Genomic DNA, 15848 nt, shown 5'->3' with positions numbered 1-15848 from the left:
TGTGTGTGTGTGTGTGTGTGTGTGTGTGTGCGCGCGCGTGTGTCCTGGAGGGAGATGGGGAAGTTTGACTTGTGCCTTCCTTTTTATGGATTTGTTCCTTTGTTCCTGGAAATCTCTCTTCCTGGCCAGCAAAGATTACATCTCTTTATGGGCCCTTTGCAATGTGACCTGCTAGAATTGGCATAGGTAAGGATGAGCCCAGCTCACTGGGATAAAGGGGCAAGTCTACTGGACATTTGTCAGCTGTGATTTCTGGTCTTTGGACGAATTTCTTGGAACTTCAATGAAACAAAACAAATCCCAGGTAGGCATTAAACAACCAGGCAAAGCAGTACAAATAATGGACAACGTAGACAAATGCGTCTCCTTTGATAAGCATGAAAGACTCATGTTTTTGCCTTATGTGTCTTAAAACTGCTGTCCAGGAGATGTTAAGTAGTCTAGAAAGTTCTCTATCTTTCTACCATTCAGTCTGGGAACGAGACATCAGATGGATTTACTCTCAATTCAGAAGTGTCTTCTCCCATCTTCCTATTAAGTATCCATCAACTTCGGCTTTTTCAACCTCTGGACTCCTCCTGAGGTTCTGCTGTATCTTTCTGAAGAGGGATAGCAGACTAACCTGCTGGGAAAATGACTGTTATAAATAAAGATTGAGCTGGAGATGCAGGGAGAACCAAAAGATGGGGTCTGCAGGGGAGGTCAACCAGTACACCAGGTGTACCTCACCAAACAGATTCTCCCTCACGTGCCGGGAGGGAACGGAGAGGTCCTTTTGGTGGGAGCATCACCTTCTGTTGGAAGGCTCTAGAAGAGAAAATTGAGGCCAGATTGCCCAGATAAGTGCTTTTGAACACTGGGCTCATGCACATAAGACTCTCCTCACAGTGTTTGATTTAATTGAGCAGCCTGAGAAATGCAGGCTTCATTCTGCAACCAAGAGGAAATGAGCCCCCATCTCTGGGTAGGATCTTGTCTTGATTCATTTGTCATCAGTGACTTCCAAGAAAGAATGTGTGTGTGTGTGTGTGTGTGTGTGTGTCCCCCACCAGCAAGCTGCGAGGGATACCTTGAGGCTGGGGTTTCCTGCCTGAGCCCTTCACTTGCTGCCCTCATCAAGGACTCAGCACCCCATGAAACAGTTTGTTGAACTTGGCACAAGGGCGTCTTCTGCCCGTGTTTACTCTTTGGAACCCAGGGCGCATTGCTGAGCCTCTGACCGTGCTCCCTCTGCTGCCAGATTCGCAAGTTCCTGACTGAGTCTCTGCAGACACTGGGGTGGAGATGCAGGACCCACCCTGGTGACCCCAATGCTGCGTTTGCTCCATTGTAGTCTTGTGAACAGGCATTGGGGATGTGACTCTGCCCAGCCCTGTTTCTAATGAGTTTCCTATTAAGTTAGCTGTTTGACCTTCCAGTGTATTATTTTCATTGTTTTCATTTGATTACACCCAAGTCATTTTTTTTTCTTAGAGACTGGAGATTAGAAATAAAACAACTGAAATGAGTGCTACTCCCTGGCTGTCCTGCCTTGCCTTCTTGGGTTTCCTGGAATTCAGCGGTTGTTAGTGCTTCAAATAATACCACTCTTGTGCTTGATGCTAATTCTGTTTTTTTTTTTTTCTTTTTGGGTCACACCCGGTAAGGCACAGGGGTCACTCCTGGCTCTGCACTCAGGAATTACCCCTGGAGGTACTCAGGGGACCATATGGGATGCTGGGAATCGAACCTGGGTCAGCCGCGTGCAAGGCAAACACCCTACCCGCTGTGCTATCGCTCCAGCCCTGATGCTAATTCTGAAGCAAAGAAAGTATGGATCCATCTTGTGTCAAGGAAGGTCTTTGGAAGTGAACCTGGATGACTCTTAATTAGGGTGTTATCAGCAAGCGATCCTGCTGCACAGGGCTATTAGAAAGCTTTCTGGATCAGAGGAACTCTGTTGTCTAGCTGTAGGGTCTGGGACTTGGGCTTTGGAAGTGGGTGCTGCCCCTCCGGGCTTGTGCATAGTGGATCTCTCTGGTTCGGTTCGTAGGGCGCAGAGATGATCTAGTGGTAGTTGGTCTCTCCTCCGTTTTCCCATCTTCCCCTGCCAGCCCGAGGGCTCTAGTGCAGAGCCTCCCCGGAGAAGTGGGGTTTGACTGCTGACTCCTCTGTCAGCCTGCTGGCAGCCACGGGCCTTCCAGCAGTGACCCGTGGGGACATGGTGTTTGAACAGACATTCAAGCACAGGAAGGCTCGAACGCCACAGCCTCTCAGGGCCTGCATTCGAACCCTCGAGCTCTCGGGGCAAGTGCTTAGCCACACACGGCAAGGCGGGTTGGAATTTAGAGTGGATAAGATCTTGGGGAACATTGTGGGGGTGCGGGGTGGGGTGAGAGGGCAGAAGCAGCAGCAGGGCAGCTGTGTGATGGCCTCAGGACTGGCGTTTCCACCCTACCTGGTTCTCAGGTGGGGCTAAAGCCTATCAGTGAATGGGGCTGGAGCGATAGCACAGTGGGGAGGGCGTTTGCCTTGCACGCGGCCGACCCAGGTTCAAATCCCAGCATCCCATATGGTCCCCCGAGCACGGTCAAGAGTAATTCCTGAGTGCAGAGCCAGGAGTGACCCCTGTGCATCGCCAGGTGTGACCCAAAAAACAAAACAAAACAAAAAAAAATAAAGCCTATCAGTGAAGCCTCCAGGTCTCGGCCTTAGAGGCGAAGGCTGACTTCACAGAGGGTGGGATTTCTACTCTTTCCTTGCCCTGATTGGCAGGGGTTGGGGGGGATGGGGAACACTTTCTACAGATGGTCACCGAGTCAGGTGAGAGACTTGACTTTTGCTTTGTATGTTTATTTTGTTTGTTTTGGTCTTTGAGCCAAACCTGGTGGTGCTTGGGAGACTGGGTATGGTGCTGGGGATAATACCCCGTTGGCTGTGTGCAAGGTGAAGGCCGGAGTCCTGTACTAGGTGTCTGGCCCCAAGAGAAACCTGACTTTAGCATGGACTGATTCAGAGCTCTTCTTCTATTGATGTTCTCAGACTGAGAGTTGTCAGTGTGTGTGTGTGTGTGTGTGTGTGTGTGTGTGCATGAGTGTGTGATTCAGAGATCTTCTTCTATTGATGTACTCAGACTGAGAGTTGTCTGTGTGTGTGTGTGTGTGAGAGAGAGAGAGAGAGAGAGAGAGAGAGAGAGTAGTGGAAGCAGTCATCCAGACATGTTGATCCTTATGTGTGGAAGAACCCCAATGGTTCCCATGGGAATGTTCTTCTACAGTTTTACTTATTTGTGTTATTTTAGTAACCATTGTGCCCCATATCCAAGTCCAGTCTTTTATTCTTATTATTTATTACAGTTTAGGTAACGTGGTTTCAATCGTGCTGACATTTATGGTATTGTTGTACAAAGTAAACCACACCCCACCATTGGCAAAGTTCCCAAGACCTTCCCCCACTCCTCAGGGATGGTCTTAGAGGGAGGGTGGGAGACAAGTGGCCTGTCCAACAAGGGAAGGGGTCTTTCACTGGCGCTCCCATGCAACTATTCTTCTCTCCAGCGAAGACCCTATGCCTGCTAGGAATTTACGTCGGACCCCTACTAGCACTAACCTAGAGCTTTGCAGCAACGAGGGGCTCTTGCTCCCCCTTCCCCGTCTCCTATTCCCCAGTAGCCTCTCCTTTCACTTTCCTACTATTTATCCTGCCTTCTTGCGGTGTCCACTGTGGGCAGTGGGGTGGCCCGTCTTGGCTGTGGTTCTCCTTGGGCATCCCGGCCAACATTCAGCAAGAGTTTGGGTTTAAGAGAAGACAATTAGTGAACTAAAAAGCCTTTCATTGTCCACGCCAGGAAACACATGGACTCAGCCTAGACCGGCCCATGGACGGTGGGCCACCTGCCAGCCCCCGTTCCTTGGCTCCTTCTCATTACCCTGGGCACCCGGATTTAAGGGATCAGAGCACCCTTTTGTGAATCGCGTGCCCACGGAGGTGTTGGCAACTTAGTACTGGGGAGGAAAGTCTTGAAGGATAAATCTTGCATTCATTAAATGACCTAATTAGGTTGCCGACAATTCCTGCAGAGGAGTGAATGTCTGCTGCACTTCGGAAATGAAAAATAAGTGACTGTTGGAGGCTTCTCCTGACTTTCTCTGAAAGAGACCTCTTGAATAATGGACTGAGGTTTCAGGAAAGTAATAAAAATGCTGCCATGAGGGAGGAAGGGATGGTCGATCTGGGAACTGATTTAGGAGATGGAGTTGATGGACCGCTAAGGCAGAGTGGATTCTGACTGGGCCACTCTAGGCCTGTGTCTCTCTCTCTCTCTTTTTGCATTAAACCAGCACACATATCATCCTCTCTTGCGATTACACAGAACCAGAAAGACTGCTTCCGTTTTCCATAGCTGGCTTTTCACAGAGCGTCCCATAGATTGATTCCCAGGCTCCCATTTCCCAAGCCCCTTTTCTGCTTCAGTGGCCTCATGTATTTGGCTCTGAGATGCTGGATGGTGGATGGTTAAAAATCCCAAGGTCTGAGCATTTTTCACTCTTGAGCATTTCTCCCAGGCCAGAGCATGGCTTTTTTTTTTCTTTTTTTTTATAGCACGCATTTTCTCGAGTTATACAAGTTGTGCTATTAACCCTGAGGGCAGGCGGAGGGAATCGTTAGGAATTGGGTAATTAGCATGCTTGTTAGAGCCAGACAATCAGAAGGCAGAGCTGGACTGTCAAACTGAACCGTCTGATGAAATTCAGGATTAATTTGGAGAAGTCACGGTTGCTATAGCAACCCATCTCCACTCTCCCTCGAAATGGAAAATAAACAGAAAACAAGAACAATAATTCAAGTTAGTGTCTGGGGGGAAGGCCTAGAAGAAAGCAGGAGAGAGGGGGGGATGTTTTTAGGACAGGCCGAGACAATGGTTGAATCACCTCATGTGAACAAAAACCCAGGTCATTATTTTTGATGGTTCAGTTCCACACCGATTTTCTCGAGGAATTGTTTCAGATGCATTCCAGTGATCTCACTGATAGTTCTCTATCTTCTAGGGCAGAGGTTCTCAAAAATATTTGGCCTTCCTCCCTCTTTTCAGAAAGAAATTACTCACCCCCACTCCCTCCCCGCAGTCTATGGTCTTTAAGTGAAGAGAAAGCCTCCCTGCCCTTACATCCAAGGCTATGCTGTCCCTCCCCCCATTATCCCAATGTCCCCCCTCCTTCCCCGCCCCCCCCCCCCCCCGTGGGTAGCCCACTTTGGAAAGTGATTTGAGTACTTCAATTCTGGTTAGCACATGATTTCTTTTTCCTTTTTCCTTAAAGCACAATGATTTGCATATGAGGACTTGATTTTTCTTTCATAGGTCCTAGTTGAGTTCACCTCGTATGCATCTTCTCAAGTACATGACTTACTCATGCTTATATATGAAGCATTTTGCTATATTTTCATGCGAAAACATAGCAAAATGCTCCAGGTAATGCTTCACATTGGCCCATTAAGAAACATTTTCAGGGGACTGGAGAGATCGAGATTAAGATTTAGAGGGATTAAGGCCTTACATGTGGCTGATCCCAGTTTGATCCCTGGCACTGCATATGGTCCTCTAAGCAGTGCTATGAGTAGTGACCCCTGAGCACAGAGCCAAGAGGAGCCTCTGAGCACTGCTGGGTGTGGTCCCAAAACAAACAGGAGGGGCTGGAGAAATAGCACAGCGGGTAGGACGTTTACCTTGCATGCGGCCGATCCAGGTTCGATTCCCAGCATCCCATATGGTTCCCTGAGCACCGCTAGTGGGTAATTCCTGAGTGCAGAGCCAGGAGTGATCCCTGTGCATCGCCGGGCCTGACCCAAAAAGCAAAAACAGGAAAAAAAAACCCAAACTCCAAAAAACCCCAAATCAAAAAAAAAAAAAAAATCGAACACTCGAAAGGCAGAGAGGTTTGTTCTCCTTAATGAAGGAAAAGCCCACACACATTTGCACTCGAGTCCTTAGAACTGCCCAAGAGAAGTTCGGAGAGATGGGTGTTAAAGAACACGCCCAAAGGATTTCATAGCAACCCCCTTCAGGATGAGCCTCACCATGCAAGTTTCTGTGAAAGGCAACGTGGGTAACTCAACGACTATTCCTTCAGGGAGAGAAAACACAGAAACCACAAGGAACAGCATGGATGGTGCTTTCAAATGTAATGATTTGAAGCCAAGTCCAGAAGCATGCATAAATTTGCAATTCTATTTTCAAGAAAAAAAAAAGGGGGGGGGCTGGAGCAATAGCACAGCGGGTAGGGCATTTGCCTTGCACACGGCCGGCCGACCCGGGTTCGATTCCCAGCATCCCATATGGTCCCCTGATCACTGCCAGGAATAATTCCTGAGTGCAGAGCCAGGAGTAACCCCTGAGCATCACCGGGTGTGACCCAAAAAGCAAAAAAAAAAAAAAAAAGCAAATGAACCTAGGATATCACCTTGTCTTTGTCACGTTCATAACTTTGGCTTTTATATACCCTGGGGAGGTGGTTAGCAACAGGAAGCTGATGGGGTGTGTTGGCTGTGTTGTGTCTTTATTCATGGTGTAAGGGTGATCTTAGTGGCTGGCAAGGATTAGGTGCCACGGTACAGTTGCTGTGTTAAGAAGTGCTAACTGTGACTTATTCTCCCTAAGACTTCCGGGGCGGGAGAGATAGTCTGGGAAGGTTCTTGGGAACAAGTGAGTCTTGGACTGTTTCTTGGATCCAAGATCCAGGAAGCGTCCTTGGTTCCATCTCCTTACTGCCCTTGGCAGTGGTGGCTGGGCTATGTCTGGCTCCTCCCAGCTAGAGCTCCTTATGGGTGTTCAAGGCCCCCGCGCCTCATTCTTTGCCACCATCCCCATCGGCCTCTGGTGCCAGCCCATTGCTGGGCTCTGCCTGTCTCCCGCCCCACCTGCTCCCAGGCTCCCCTTTCCTCCGTCACCCAGCAGCAGCCCAGTGTCACTCACCTAGCGGGGAGCCTTAACCCTGAGTGTTGCTCCCCTAAGAACCAGCCCTTCCAGCCCTTGCCCCACGGACGCGGCCCCCGCCTGTGGGCCGACGCCGGCTGAGCTCAGCTTCTATTCAGGGCCTTCCCGGTAGGGTTGGCATGCGAGGGCCATAGTTTTCCTGACCATTCCGGAGCCACCAGGCTTCTGGGTAAAACCGTCTGGCCAAGAGACACAGGCTTTCATTTTTTTTTCAGAAAGGAAACCCTTCCCAAGTGGTGGAAAATAAGCTTTTGCTTAGTGACTAATAACATAAACACAGACAAGATTTCTGGGCTTATAAATAACCAGTTGTAAACGCGCCCCAGGGAAGCAGCCCTTTTCTCTCTGCCAGAAAGAATGGCCAAGAGCGTCCCTGTCACCTCGCTGAGCGTGACCCCGCTGGTGGGGCCAGGAGCCTGCCTGTGGAAGCTGCTTGTTCTCCGGGGCCTCCTTCCCGAGACCTCCCTCCTGTAGACGCTCCCTCCTGAGCTAGCCCGGAGACAAGACTTAGGGTGTAAGTGTCTTTCTGCTTGCAGCGTCCGTGAGTCTGCACAGGCTACAGGCGTTGGGAAAGACGGGGAGACTTCGGGTTCGGTCTTTGCGGACGCCGTGTAAGGAGGGAGGAGGAGGAGCAGGAGAGGCGCTTGCGGAGGGTCCTAGACCCTGGAGCCTGCAGTGTCACCCGCCTCTCTGGGCTGCGGGAGACACCACGGTGGCAAAGGTGCCACATGCAGTGGTCGAGAGGCGAGGCACATTCCCCCTGCTGGACCCCGACTCTCAGCGCCAGAGGGAGGATCCTCCCGGGTTAGAGTTAATTAGAGTTAATCCTTGCATGTTGCTTTTTCCCACATGACCTGCTCTGCCTTGGTTTTTTTTTTTCCTTTTTCTTCTCCTTTTTTTTTTAATACACCTGTTACCATTAGGAAGGACGCAAGAGGGTCGTGTCTCCTGGCACTCACGTGAGATGCCCAGAGCCCCTCTGGGGTTCCAGCTGCAGCCTTCATGCAGAGATGCTGCTTCTTCCTTGTGGGCTGGTGGGAGTGGCTCTGAGTGGCCATAAGGTGACCAGATACACAGTTCTAAGTCACATTAATTTTCTTTCTTTTTTTTTTCTTTTTTGCTTTTTGGGTCACACCCGGCGATGCACAGGGGTTACTTCTGGCTTTGCACTCAGGAATTACTCCTGGCGGTGCTCAGGGGACCACATGGGATGCTGGCATTCGAACCCGGGTTGGCCGAGTGCAAGGCAAACGCCCTACCCGCTATGCTATTGCTCCAGCCCCTCTAAGTCACTTTAAAGCACAGTTTTGAGGTTCTTCTCTGTCTTCTTTTTAGGGCTTAAGGCTCTTTTTTTTTTGACATGAACGTCTGAGCCCTGTAAATAATAGGTAGAAAATAAGCTTATTTCTGTTTTTAGAGAGAGTTGCAAAATGAGTTGAGCCATATCTTAGTTTGAGTATTTTTCTCATTCTCCTATTTTTTTCCCTCTTGGATAAACAAGAAAATATAATCATATATATATTGGACAGTTCTCGCTCAGGGCTGCCCTGTGCAAGGCGTGGGCGGACTCTCCTGCCCAGTGTGCTGGACCCAGGTCCATGGCGCTGGATGTCAGGAGCAACGTTGGCGTGGCGGGGCCGGCCAGCTCAGCCAGAGGCACCGGCTCCTCCATGGTACCCGAGAAGCACCTCATAAACTTTTCTTCCTGTGCTTCACCCCAACTCCTGTCTGTCTCGCAATCTAGTGCCCCATGGAATGTGCCTTTGGAGGTGCCCCCTCAGCCCTCCCCAGGAAGACGGGTAGCACTGGGATCAGAGGGAAAGGGGGGAGCCGCTAGGCCGGGGCTCTGAAGCCAGGGAGGGCTGGAACCAGGGTGTATTTTATTTTATTTTTAAATTTTTAAATTTTTAATTTTTTTGCTTTTTGGGTCACACCCAGCGATGCTCAGGGGTTACTCCTGGCTTTGCACTCAGGAATTGCTCCTGGCAGTGCTTGGGGGACCATATGGGATGCTGGGGATCGAACCGGGTCAGCCGCGTGCAAGGCAAACGCCCTACCCGCTGTGCTATCGCTCCGGCCCCTCACACGGTGTATTTTAAAGGGGACCCTGGCGGGACTGGTGGAAGGAAGCTGCGTATGGTGCACTGAAGGTTGGCCTGGATCGGAGTCATCCTCTTGCAAGGGAAGAGTCCCCGCCCAGCGTGGACACGGTCCTTTCTCAGCATCCAGCAGTGGCCACACCTGGCAGTTGCCCAGAGAAACTGGGACCCTCCTTTGAGCATCTCAGACGTTTTGGGGTATGGAGTGAGGTATGAGGCTCCTAGCTTCTCACCCTGTTAAATGACTTTCCCTCTAGTTTTTTGCTGCTCTCTCCCCTTCGGGGTGAAGCTCTCTGTCTTTGGAGGAGGAGGGGGGTTGGAGAGCGACCCCCCGCCCCCTCGTCAGCTTTCCCAGTTCCCAAAGGCTGTTGCAGGGCAAAGCTCACAGCAGACGGTGCACCCTGGCAGGAGCCGAGGCTGAGGCTGGGGGGCTCTGCCCGGGGTCAGCAGGCAGGGGAACAGCCTTTTCATCAGGCTCTGCTCTCGCCACCTCCTCCCTGCCCTCCTGGCTGCGCCCTGCCTGTTATCACAGACGTTTGGCTGGGCTTGGAGGAGCCACGGAGGAACTGGAGGGGCCTTCTAGCAGCCAGCAATGCGGTGTGGACGGCAGGGACCCCGTGCCAGGGGTTGGGGGGTGGATCGGAGAGAGAGAGAGAGAGGAGAGGATTCAGTCCTGCATCGGTGGGTAAGGGGCACGCTGGGGCGTGGCAGAGGCTGGGATGAGAGTCTCTCAGGAATGGTGGTGAGTAGCGTATAGAGGGTTTTCTGTCACATGCTCTGGGAGTGATGGGTTTCGGATCCATTACAGGAGTGCGTCTGTGCGGGGCTGATGTAGGAAACAGGTGGTCGTGGGGGAGGGGGTGGGCGGCCTGAGACCTTTGCCCAGCGCCTCCCCTCACCCTGCTGCTCAGCTGAGCAGAATTTGAGTCTCTGCTGTGGCCGTCTCAGGCATGTGGAATAAGCTCGGTGATATATCTTTTTCTTTTTTCTTTTACGTTTTGGATGTGGGGCCCCTACTTGGCTGTGCTTAGGGATCACTCCTGGTGGTGCTTGCGGGGGGGGGGTCCATAAATGGTGCCAGGGAGCAAACCCTGCATGCAGGGCAAGTGCCTGAACCCCTGTCCTGCCTCTCTTTAATGTGATTATCCAGGATGTATGGGTGAAGTTAGTTGTTTTGTTTGGGGGCCACACGCAGTGATTCTCAGGGCTTCCTGCTGGCTCTGTGCCCAGCCAATCCTGGCAGGGATTTGGGGACCATGTGTGTTGCTGGGGAACAAACCCGAGTTGGCTATATGCAAGACAAGTGCCTTACCCACCCATACTATCTCTCCAGCCCCAGCAGGGAGGAAGTTTTGGATTCACCCAGTGACTGTTAGTTGAGCCCGTCCCATGTGCTGAGTAGTATTGAGTGTAGAAGGTGCACCAGGGAATAAAAACAGAGCAGGAGTGTTCGTGTACGTCCCGGGAATGCAGATGCTGGGTGACGTGTCAGAGGCTAAGAAAGGTCCCCAGGATTACCTAGCGCCTTTGGGTTTTGCTGTGAGTGAAATAGGAAGTCTGGAAGCTTCCGAGCTAAGAGGATATAAGATCACAGGCCCTGTTGGGGTCATGGGAGCTTATCAGGTTGGCTAGGTTGGTGTGACTGGGTCTTTCTCCCTGACCAGTCATGACTGTTCCAGACCACTGTCGCTTTTATAGGGGAAGTGTTTGAGGTTGGGCTGGGGAGAGACTTGTTAAGAAATAATCTGAGCGTGGGGGGTGGGTGGGCAGCTGATGGTGTTGGAACATTGTATGCACAACGCCGTCATTCAGCAATCTTGCGCATCACAGTGCCTCACTGATGTTAACAAAAGAGAAAGCACATAAAGGACATAGAGAACGGGGGTGGGGGGGGAGGGGTGGTCACTGCTGCCATCTCTCTGCCTGCCAGGCTCCTCCCTGCCCTGCCCCCCTCGCCTCCTCGTCCTGGTGACCCAGGGTGGCCTGGCTCCGGGGAACTGGTCACAGCCCTCTCGGTGACATCTCCGTCCTCTCGCCCCGCGCTCTGTGGGCCTGAGGGAGCGGGTGGGATCAGCAGGGTATCTGTGTGTCTGTTCCCCGCAGTGTTCGAGAACAAAGATAAGATTGTGATCATCATGGAGTACGCCAGCAAAGGGGAGCTGTACGATTACATCAGCGAGCGGCGCCGGCTCAGCGAGCGCGAGACCCGACACTTCTTCCGGCAGATCGTGTCCGCCGTGCATCACTGCCACAAGGTACGCGGCCCAGGGTGCGGGCCCGGGGGCTTAGGGAACAACAGTGACCACGATCGCCCAGACAGGGATGACCCACGATGGACGGCTTGGTCTGTTCCCTTCCAGTCTCCCAATTAAAAAAAATATATATATATACATATATTTATTATTGAGTTTTAAAACAAAATTTTATTTTATTTTACAGAGTTCACAAAATTATTTATGATTAAGTCTTGAAGCAGGCACTATTTTCTTCTTTTTTCCTCTCTATGTTTTTTTTGGTTTCCCTTTTAGGCACTGTGGTTTAATATACTGTTACTCATTATTATTATTATGCAAGTCACTTTACTTCATTTCAGCACCTAGTCCTGGTCCAGAATTACTACGTCCTTCTACTGTCGTGGTGATCCCTCCCTGTCCTATCCCACTTCTTACCCCCCCCCACCCCCCAAGTGGCAGACTTCCTACGAAGGACCAGTTTTGTTCTTTGCTACCGTCCCTTCTGTGTGTTCCTTACTCCCCTACTGTTTCTCTGTATCCCACATAGGAGTGAATCATTCCGTGACTGTCCCTGTGCCTCGACTCCATTCACTCAGCATGATACTTCCTAGATCTGTCCCCTTAGCAGCAAATTGCACAACTTCATCATTCCGTATGGCCGTGTTGTATTCCATTGTGCTGTGTGCCCTAGCTTCTTTATCCTGTCATTAGTCTTCCAGTCCTTTTTTTTTTAACGAGTTCAATAAGTTATTGATGGTACAAAGTGTCTCCACCGAGGCACCGAGGCCCCCCCCACCTCCACTGGCCGTTGCTCCACCACGCCCCACACTCGGTTCATGAGTTCCCCGTGCCACGGCCACACGGCCAACTTCGAGGTTTGTGCTTTTTCAGGAGCCACGTGATCTTCTTGTCCACCGAGTTGGGGTCCAGGGGCCGGTTGTACTCAGTCGTCGTCCTCGGCGTCCGAGCTGCCCACTTTCAGCTTCTGGGCGTCCGAGTCCTGCTACTTCTTGGCCGAAGCCATCCCGGCCGCGTTCTTTATTTGGAATAATTTCAGTTATGACAGAGTGTCAGGTTGGTTATGGAGCTCTCCCGTGTGCCCACACGCAGTTGACTGGAAGGTCCCGTTTTCACAGCACATTTATCAAAACAGAGAGCGAGGTTTGGACAGAACTTGTCATGATTTTATTTGGACTTGACTAGTTTTTCCAGCAACTTTCTTGGAACCAGTATCCAATGTAGAGATTGGATGCAATGCAAGCATACCATGTTACATGTTTTTTTTTTTTGGTGTTTGAGCCACACCCGGCAATGCTCCAGGATTACTCTTGGCTCTCTGCACTCAGGAGTCACCCCTGGCAATGCAGTGGGTATCATGTGGGATGCTAGGGATTGAATCCAGGTCAGCTGCATGCAAGTCAGGCACCCTACATGCTGTAGAATTGCTCCAGACCTAATTTTGCTTCTTTTTTTCCAGAGTATATTAACTTAGACATTTTCCTATGTTATTAAAATTTCTCTCTCTCTCTCTCTCTCTCTCTCTCTCTCTCTCTCTTTCTCTCTCTCTCTCCCCCTCCCCCACCATCCCAGTGTATGTGTGTGTATGGGGGGGGGTGCTGGGGCTTGAACACAGGACCTCACATGGGCAAGGTATGTGTTCTACCCCAGGCTCTTCCTTGGCTCCACAAAAATTCTCTGTAATTTTTATAATTGTGGGATATTTTAGTGGGCTCTAATTTCTGGTAATCATAAATGGTGATTGACCTCCTCAGAGAGTCCCCTTTTCCCTTTGTTTGAATAAATTCCTGGGTTATAGGTTCTGAACCTTTCTCTCTTCATGGTACCTTTCCTTGAATCTGCAAACACAAACCTTTTGTTGTACACATACAATACCTTTTATTAGGGGGTGTCTAATGACTTGAGTTGGGTTAATGACAGCTAGGTTAAGTGGCTCTTGGTCTCTAGACAAGGAAATGATATACATAAATAATTCTAAACTGAGTCTCAACCCTGATTGTTCTTGATCATTTTAGCACAATTTCTATCCCTGTTCATACGTTGTCCCAGAAATATCATGCCTGGAGCTGTCAGTTCTTTTGGGGGTCAACAGTGGTTTAAATCTCATCTGGGTGTCAACTTCTCACAAGTGCTTGCAAACTGTAGCCTCATAGTTTAAGTAGCACTATAGCACTGTCGTCCCATTGTTCATCGATTTGCTTGAGCGGGCACCAGTAACGTCTCCATTGTGAGACTTGTTACTATTTCTGGCATACTGAATACGCCACGGGTAGCTTGTCAGGCTCTACCACGAGGGCGGGATACTCTCAGTAGCTTGCCGGGCTCTCCGAGAGAGACGGAGGAATCGAACCCGGGTTGGCTGCATGCAAGGCAAATGTCCTACCTACTGTGCTATCGCTCCAGCCCATAGTTTAGGTAGCCTGGGTAGTGGGGAGAGGGTTTGGAAGTAGTTAGAAAATGATCCCTCAAATTGAAATCCCTGAACCCAGGCAAACATTATTTGGCATCTCCGCTGATTCCAAAGAGAATGACAAGCTGCTCCCAGTATTTAAAACTAGACGAGGTCAGGTAGCTGTCTTCTGTGCCCTTCCTCCGGGAGCCCCGGTTGATGCATGTCTGACTTCAAAACCCATTCTTGCAGCCTTGGCTTAGAACAGGAGGAGCAGAAGTTCATGTTTTCATCTCTTCAGTTCGTGCTTTTGGAGATCGTAGGAATGGTCAGAGGGGAATGAAAATAAAAAAGCACCGACTGTAAACATTGCAGATTCTGTAGGAAAGACCAGTCCCAGCTGCCCGTTGCTTTGCTGAAAGGAGCATCATTCGCCAATGGCCTTTTTCTGCTGACCGGGGCGTTAAAAGTGGACTCCCTGCGTTCTCTCTGCCTAGCCCCAGAGAGCCAGTTCTTTCAGCTCTGCTCGCTTGCCAAGTCTCTCCACCCCTTGCTCACTGGGGTGGGAAATGAATTGCCCTTCTCTCCAGAACCCCGTCTGAGGGGTCAGGCTGCTTGGCACCTTGGGGCTGGCCCCTGCCTCGCCAGCCTTGCAGAGTTGGCCTGAACGGAACACACTCCCAGTTTGGCAGCGGTCTTCTGGGGCCAGCCTGGGGGCCTGGAGCTCAGTCGTCTCCTTTCCCCTCCTTGACCTTTCACCCGGTAGTGAATGCTGCCCTGCAGCCAGCAGCTTGTAGCATCTGCCCTCCCAGCTGCTGAGAACATGGCCCAGTCTCGGTCTCCTGAGGACACATCTGGATTGCTTTCCCGGGGCCCGCAGAGATGGAGCCAGGCCCCTTCCAGCAGAGCGGAGTGGCGGGGAGGGGAGGGGGAGCAGGCAGACAGTGCAGGGAAGGCGGGAGCCATCCCTCCCAGCCCGACTTCTGAGTCCCTAAGCGGAGAAATGGCTGCTTCCCCGGGACTCCCAGGGCAGACGGACTTTGTTTGCTGCCGCTGCTGCGGCCCGGATGAGATTGCTTTCACTCAGCAATGACATTCCCACAAAGAGTGCCCCTGCTGCTTTACAGGCTCCGGGGGAGAACGGATTCCAGTCATTTTTCCCTTAACCACACAGCAAGTGACTAATGTGCTCCTCTGCCGGGTCCCTGCCGGGGAGCTTGGGAGCAGCGAGCAGCCCTGGAGGATGGAGGCAGGACCACCAGCCCTTGCGCTTCCCTCATCTGTCAACCCCTTCCCGCTGCTCGTCCTCCTCCCCCCTCCTCCTCCCCGCTGCTGCTCCCATTCACTTCCCTGCCTGTCTTCTCATTCCAGAACGGTGTGGTCCACCGAGACTTGAAGCTGGAAAACATCCTGCTTGATGACAACTGCAACATTAAGGTAACGCTCCGGCCTCTTGCATTGACCTGTGGGGCGTTGGTAGCCCGCTGGGGCCTACCCACCATCCAGCTGAAGCCCAGAAAGAAGGGGGGCTGTTCCCCACTCTGGCAGGTGGGCGCGGACCACCGCTGGCCTGAGCTGCTCCAATTCCACGCCAGATCTTCCTTTGACAGGCATCTACAAAGACCCGTGAAGGGCTCAGGAACATGGCTCGGGGGTAGAGTGGGACCTTGCAGCCAAAGGCCTCGAGTTTGATTCCCGGCTCTGTCCCCCGCGCTCCACTGAGCGTGATCGAAGGAGCAGCTTTGAGGGTCTCTGGCATCACAACAAAGGGTGGGGGTCTTTGGCGGACACCTTAACTTAAGTGTGCCAGCACCATAACCCACTTCGTGACCAGTGCTCATTGGAACCATGGCAGCGAAGGAGAGGGAAGGAGAATGGATTTGAAAACAACTTGGGAAGAGAATGGGGCTCCCGTCCTTGGCTTTAGGAAGCGCACGGTGGTCTGTGGTTGTCACCGTGAGAGGCTCTGAACGGAAGCCTCTGGCCGGCCCCCTCGTAGGCTGCAGACCTGAAAGTCGGGTTGTTTGCATCAGAGCCTTTTTTTGGGTCACACCCAGCGATGCTCAGGGGTTACTCCTGGCTTTGCACTCAGGAATTACTCCTGGCAGTGCTTGGGGGACCATATGGGATGCCGGGGA

General features: G+C 51.4%; 1 protein-coding gene across 1 annotated transcript in view; it reads left to right on the top strand.

Moving 5' to 3' along the window:
- The window catches only part of NUAK1 (NUAK family kinase 1), a 67695-nt gene that overhangs the window by 31193 nt on the left and 20654 nt on the right, over nt 1–15848 (top strand). Inside the window, exons 3-4 of the mRNA XM_012935272.2 lie at nt 11173–11324; nt 15082–15147. Of these exons, the coding sequence (XP_012790726.2) occupies nt 11173–11324; nt 15082–15147 (218 nt within the window). The remainder of the gene's footprint in view (nt 1–11172; nt 11325–15081; nt 15148–15848) is intronic.

The sequence above is a fragment of the Sorex araneus genome, chromosome 10 (genome assembly GCF_027595985.1).
Source record: "Sorex araneus isolate mSorAra2 chromosome 10, mSorAra2.pri, whole genome shotgun sequence".
Taxonomy (NCBI): Eukaryota; Metazoa; Chordata; class Mammalia; order Eulipotyphla; family Soricidae; genus Sorex; species Sorex araneus.
This window is presented reverse-complemented; position numbering and strand designations above follow the sequence as displayed.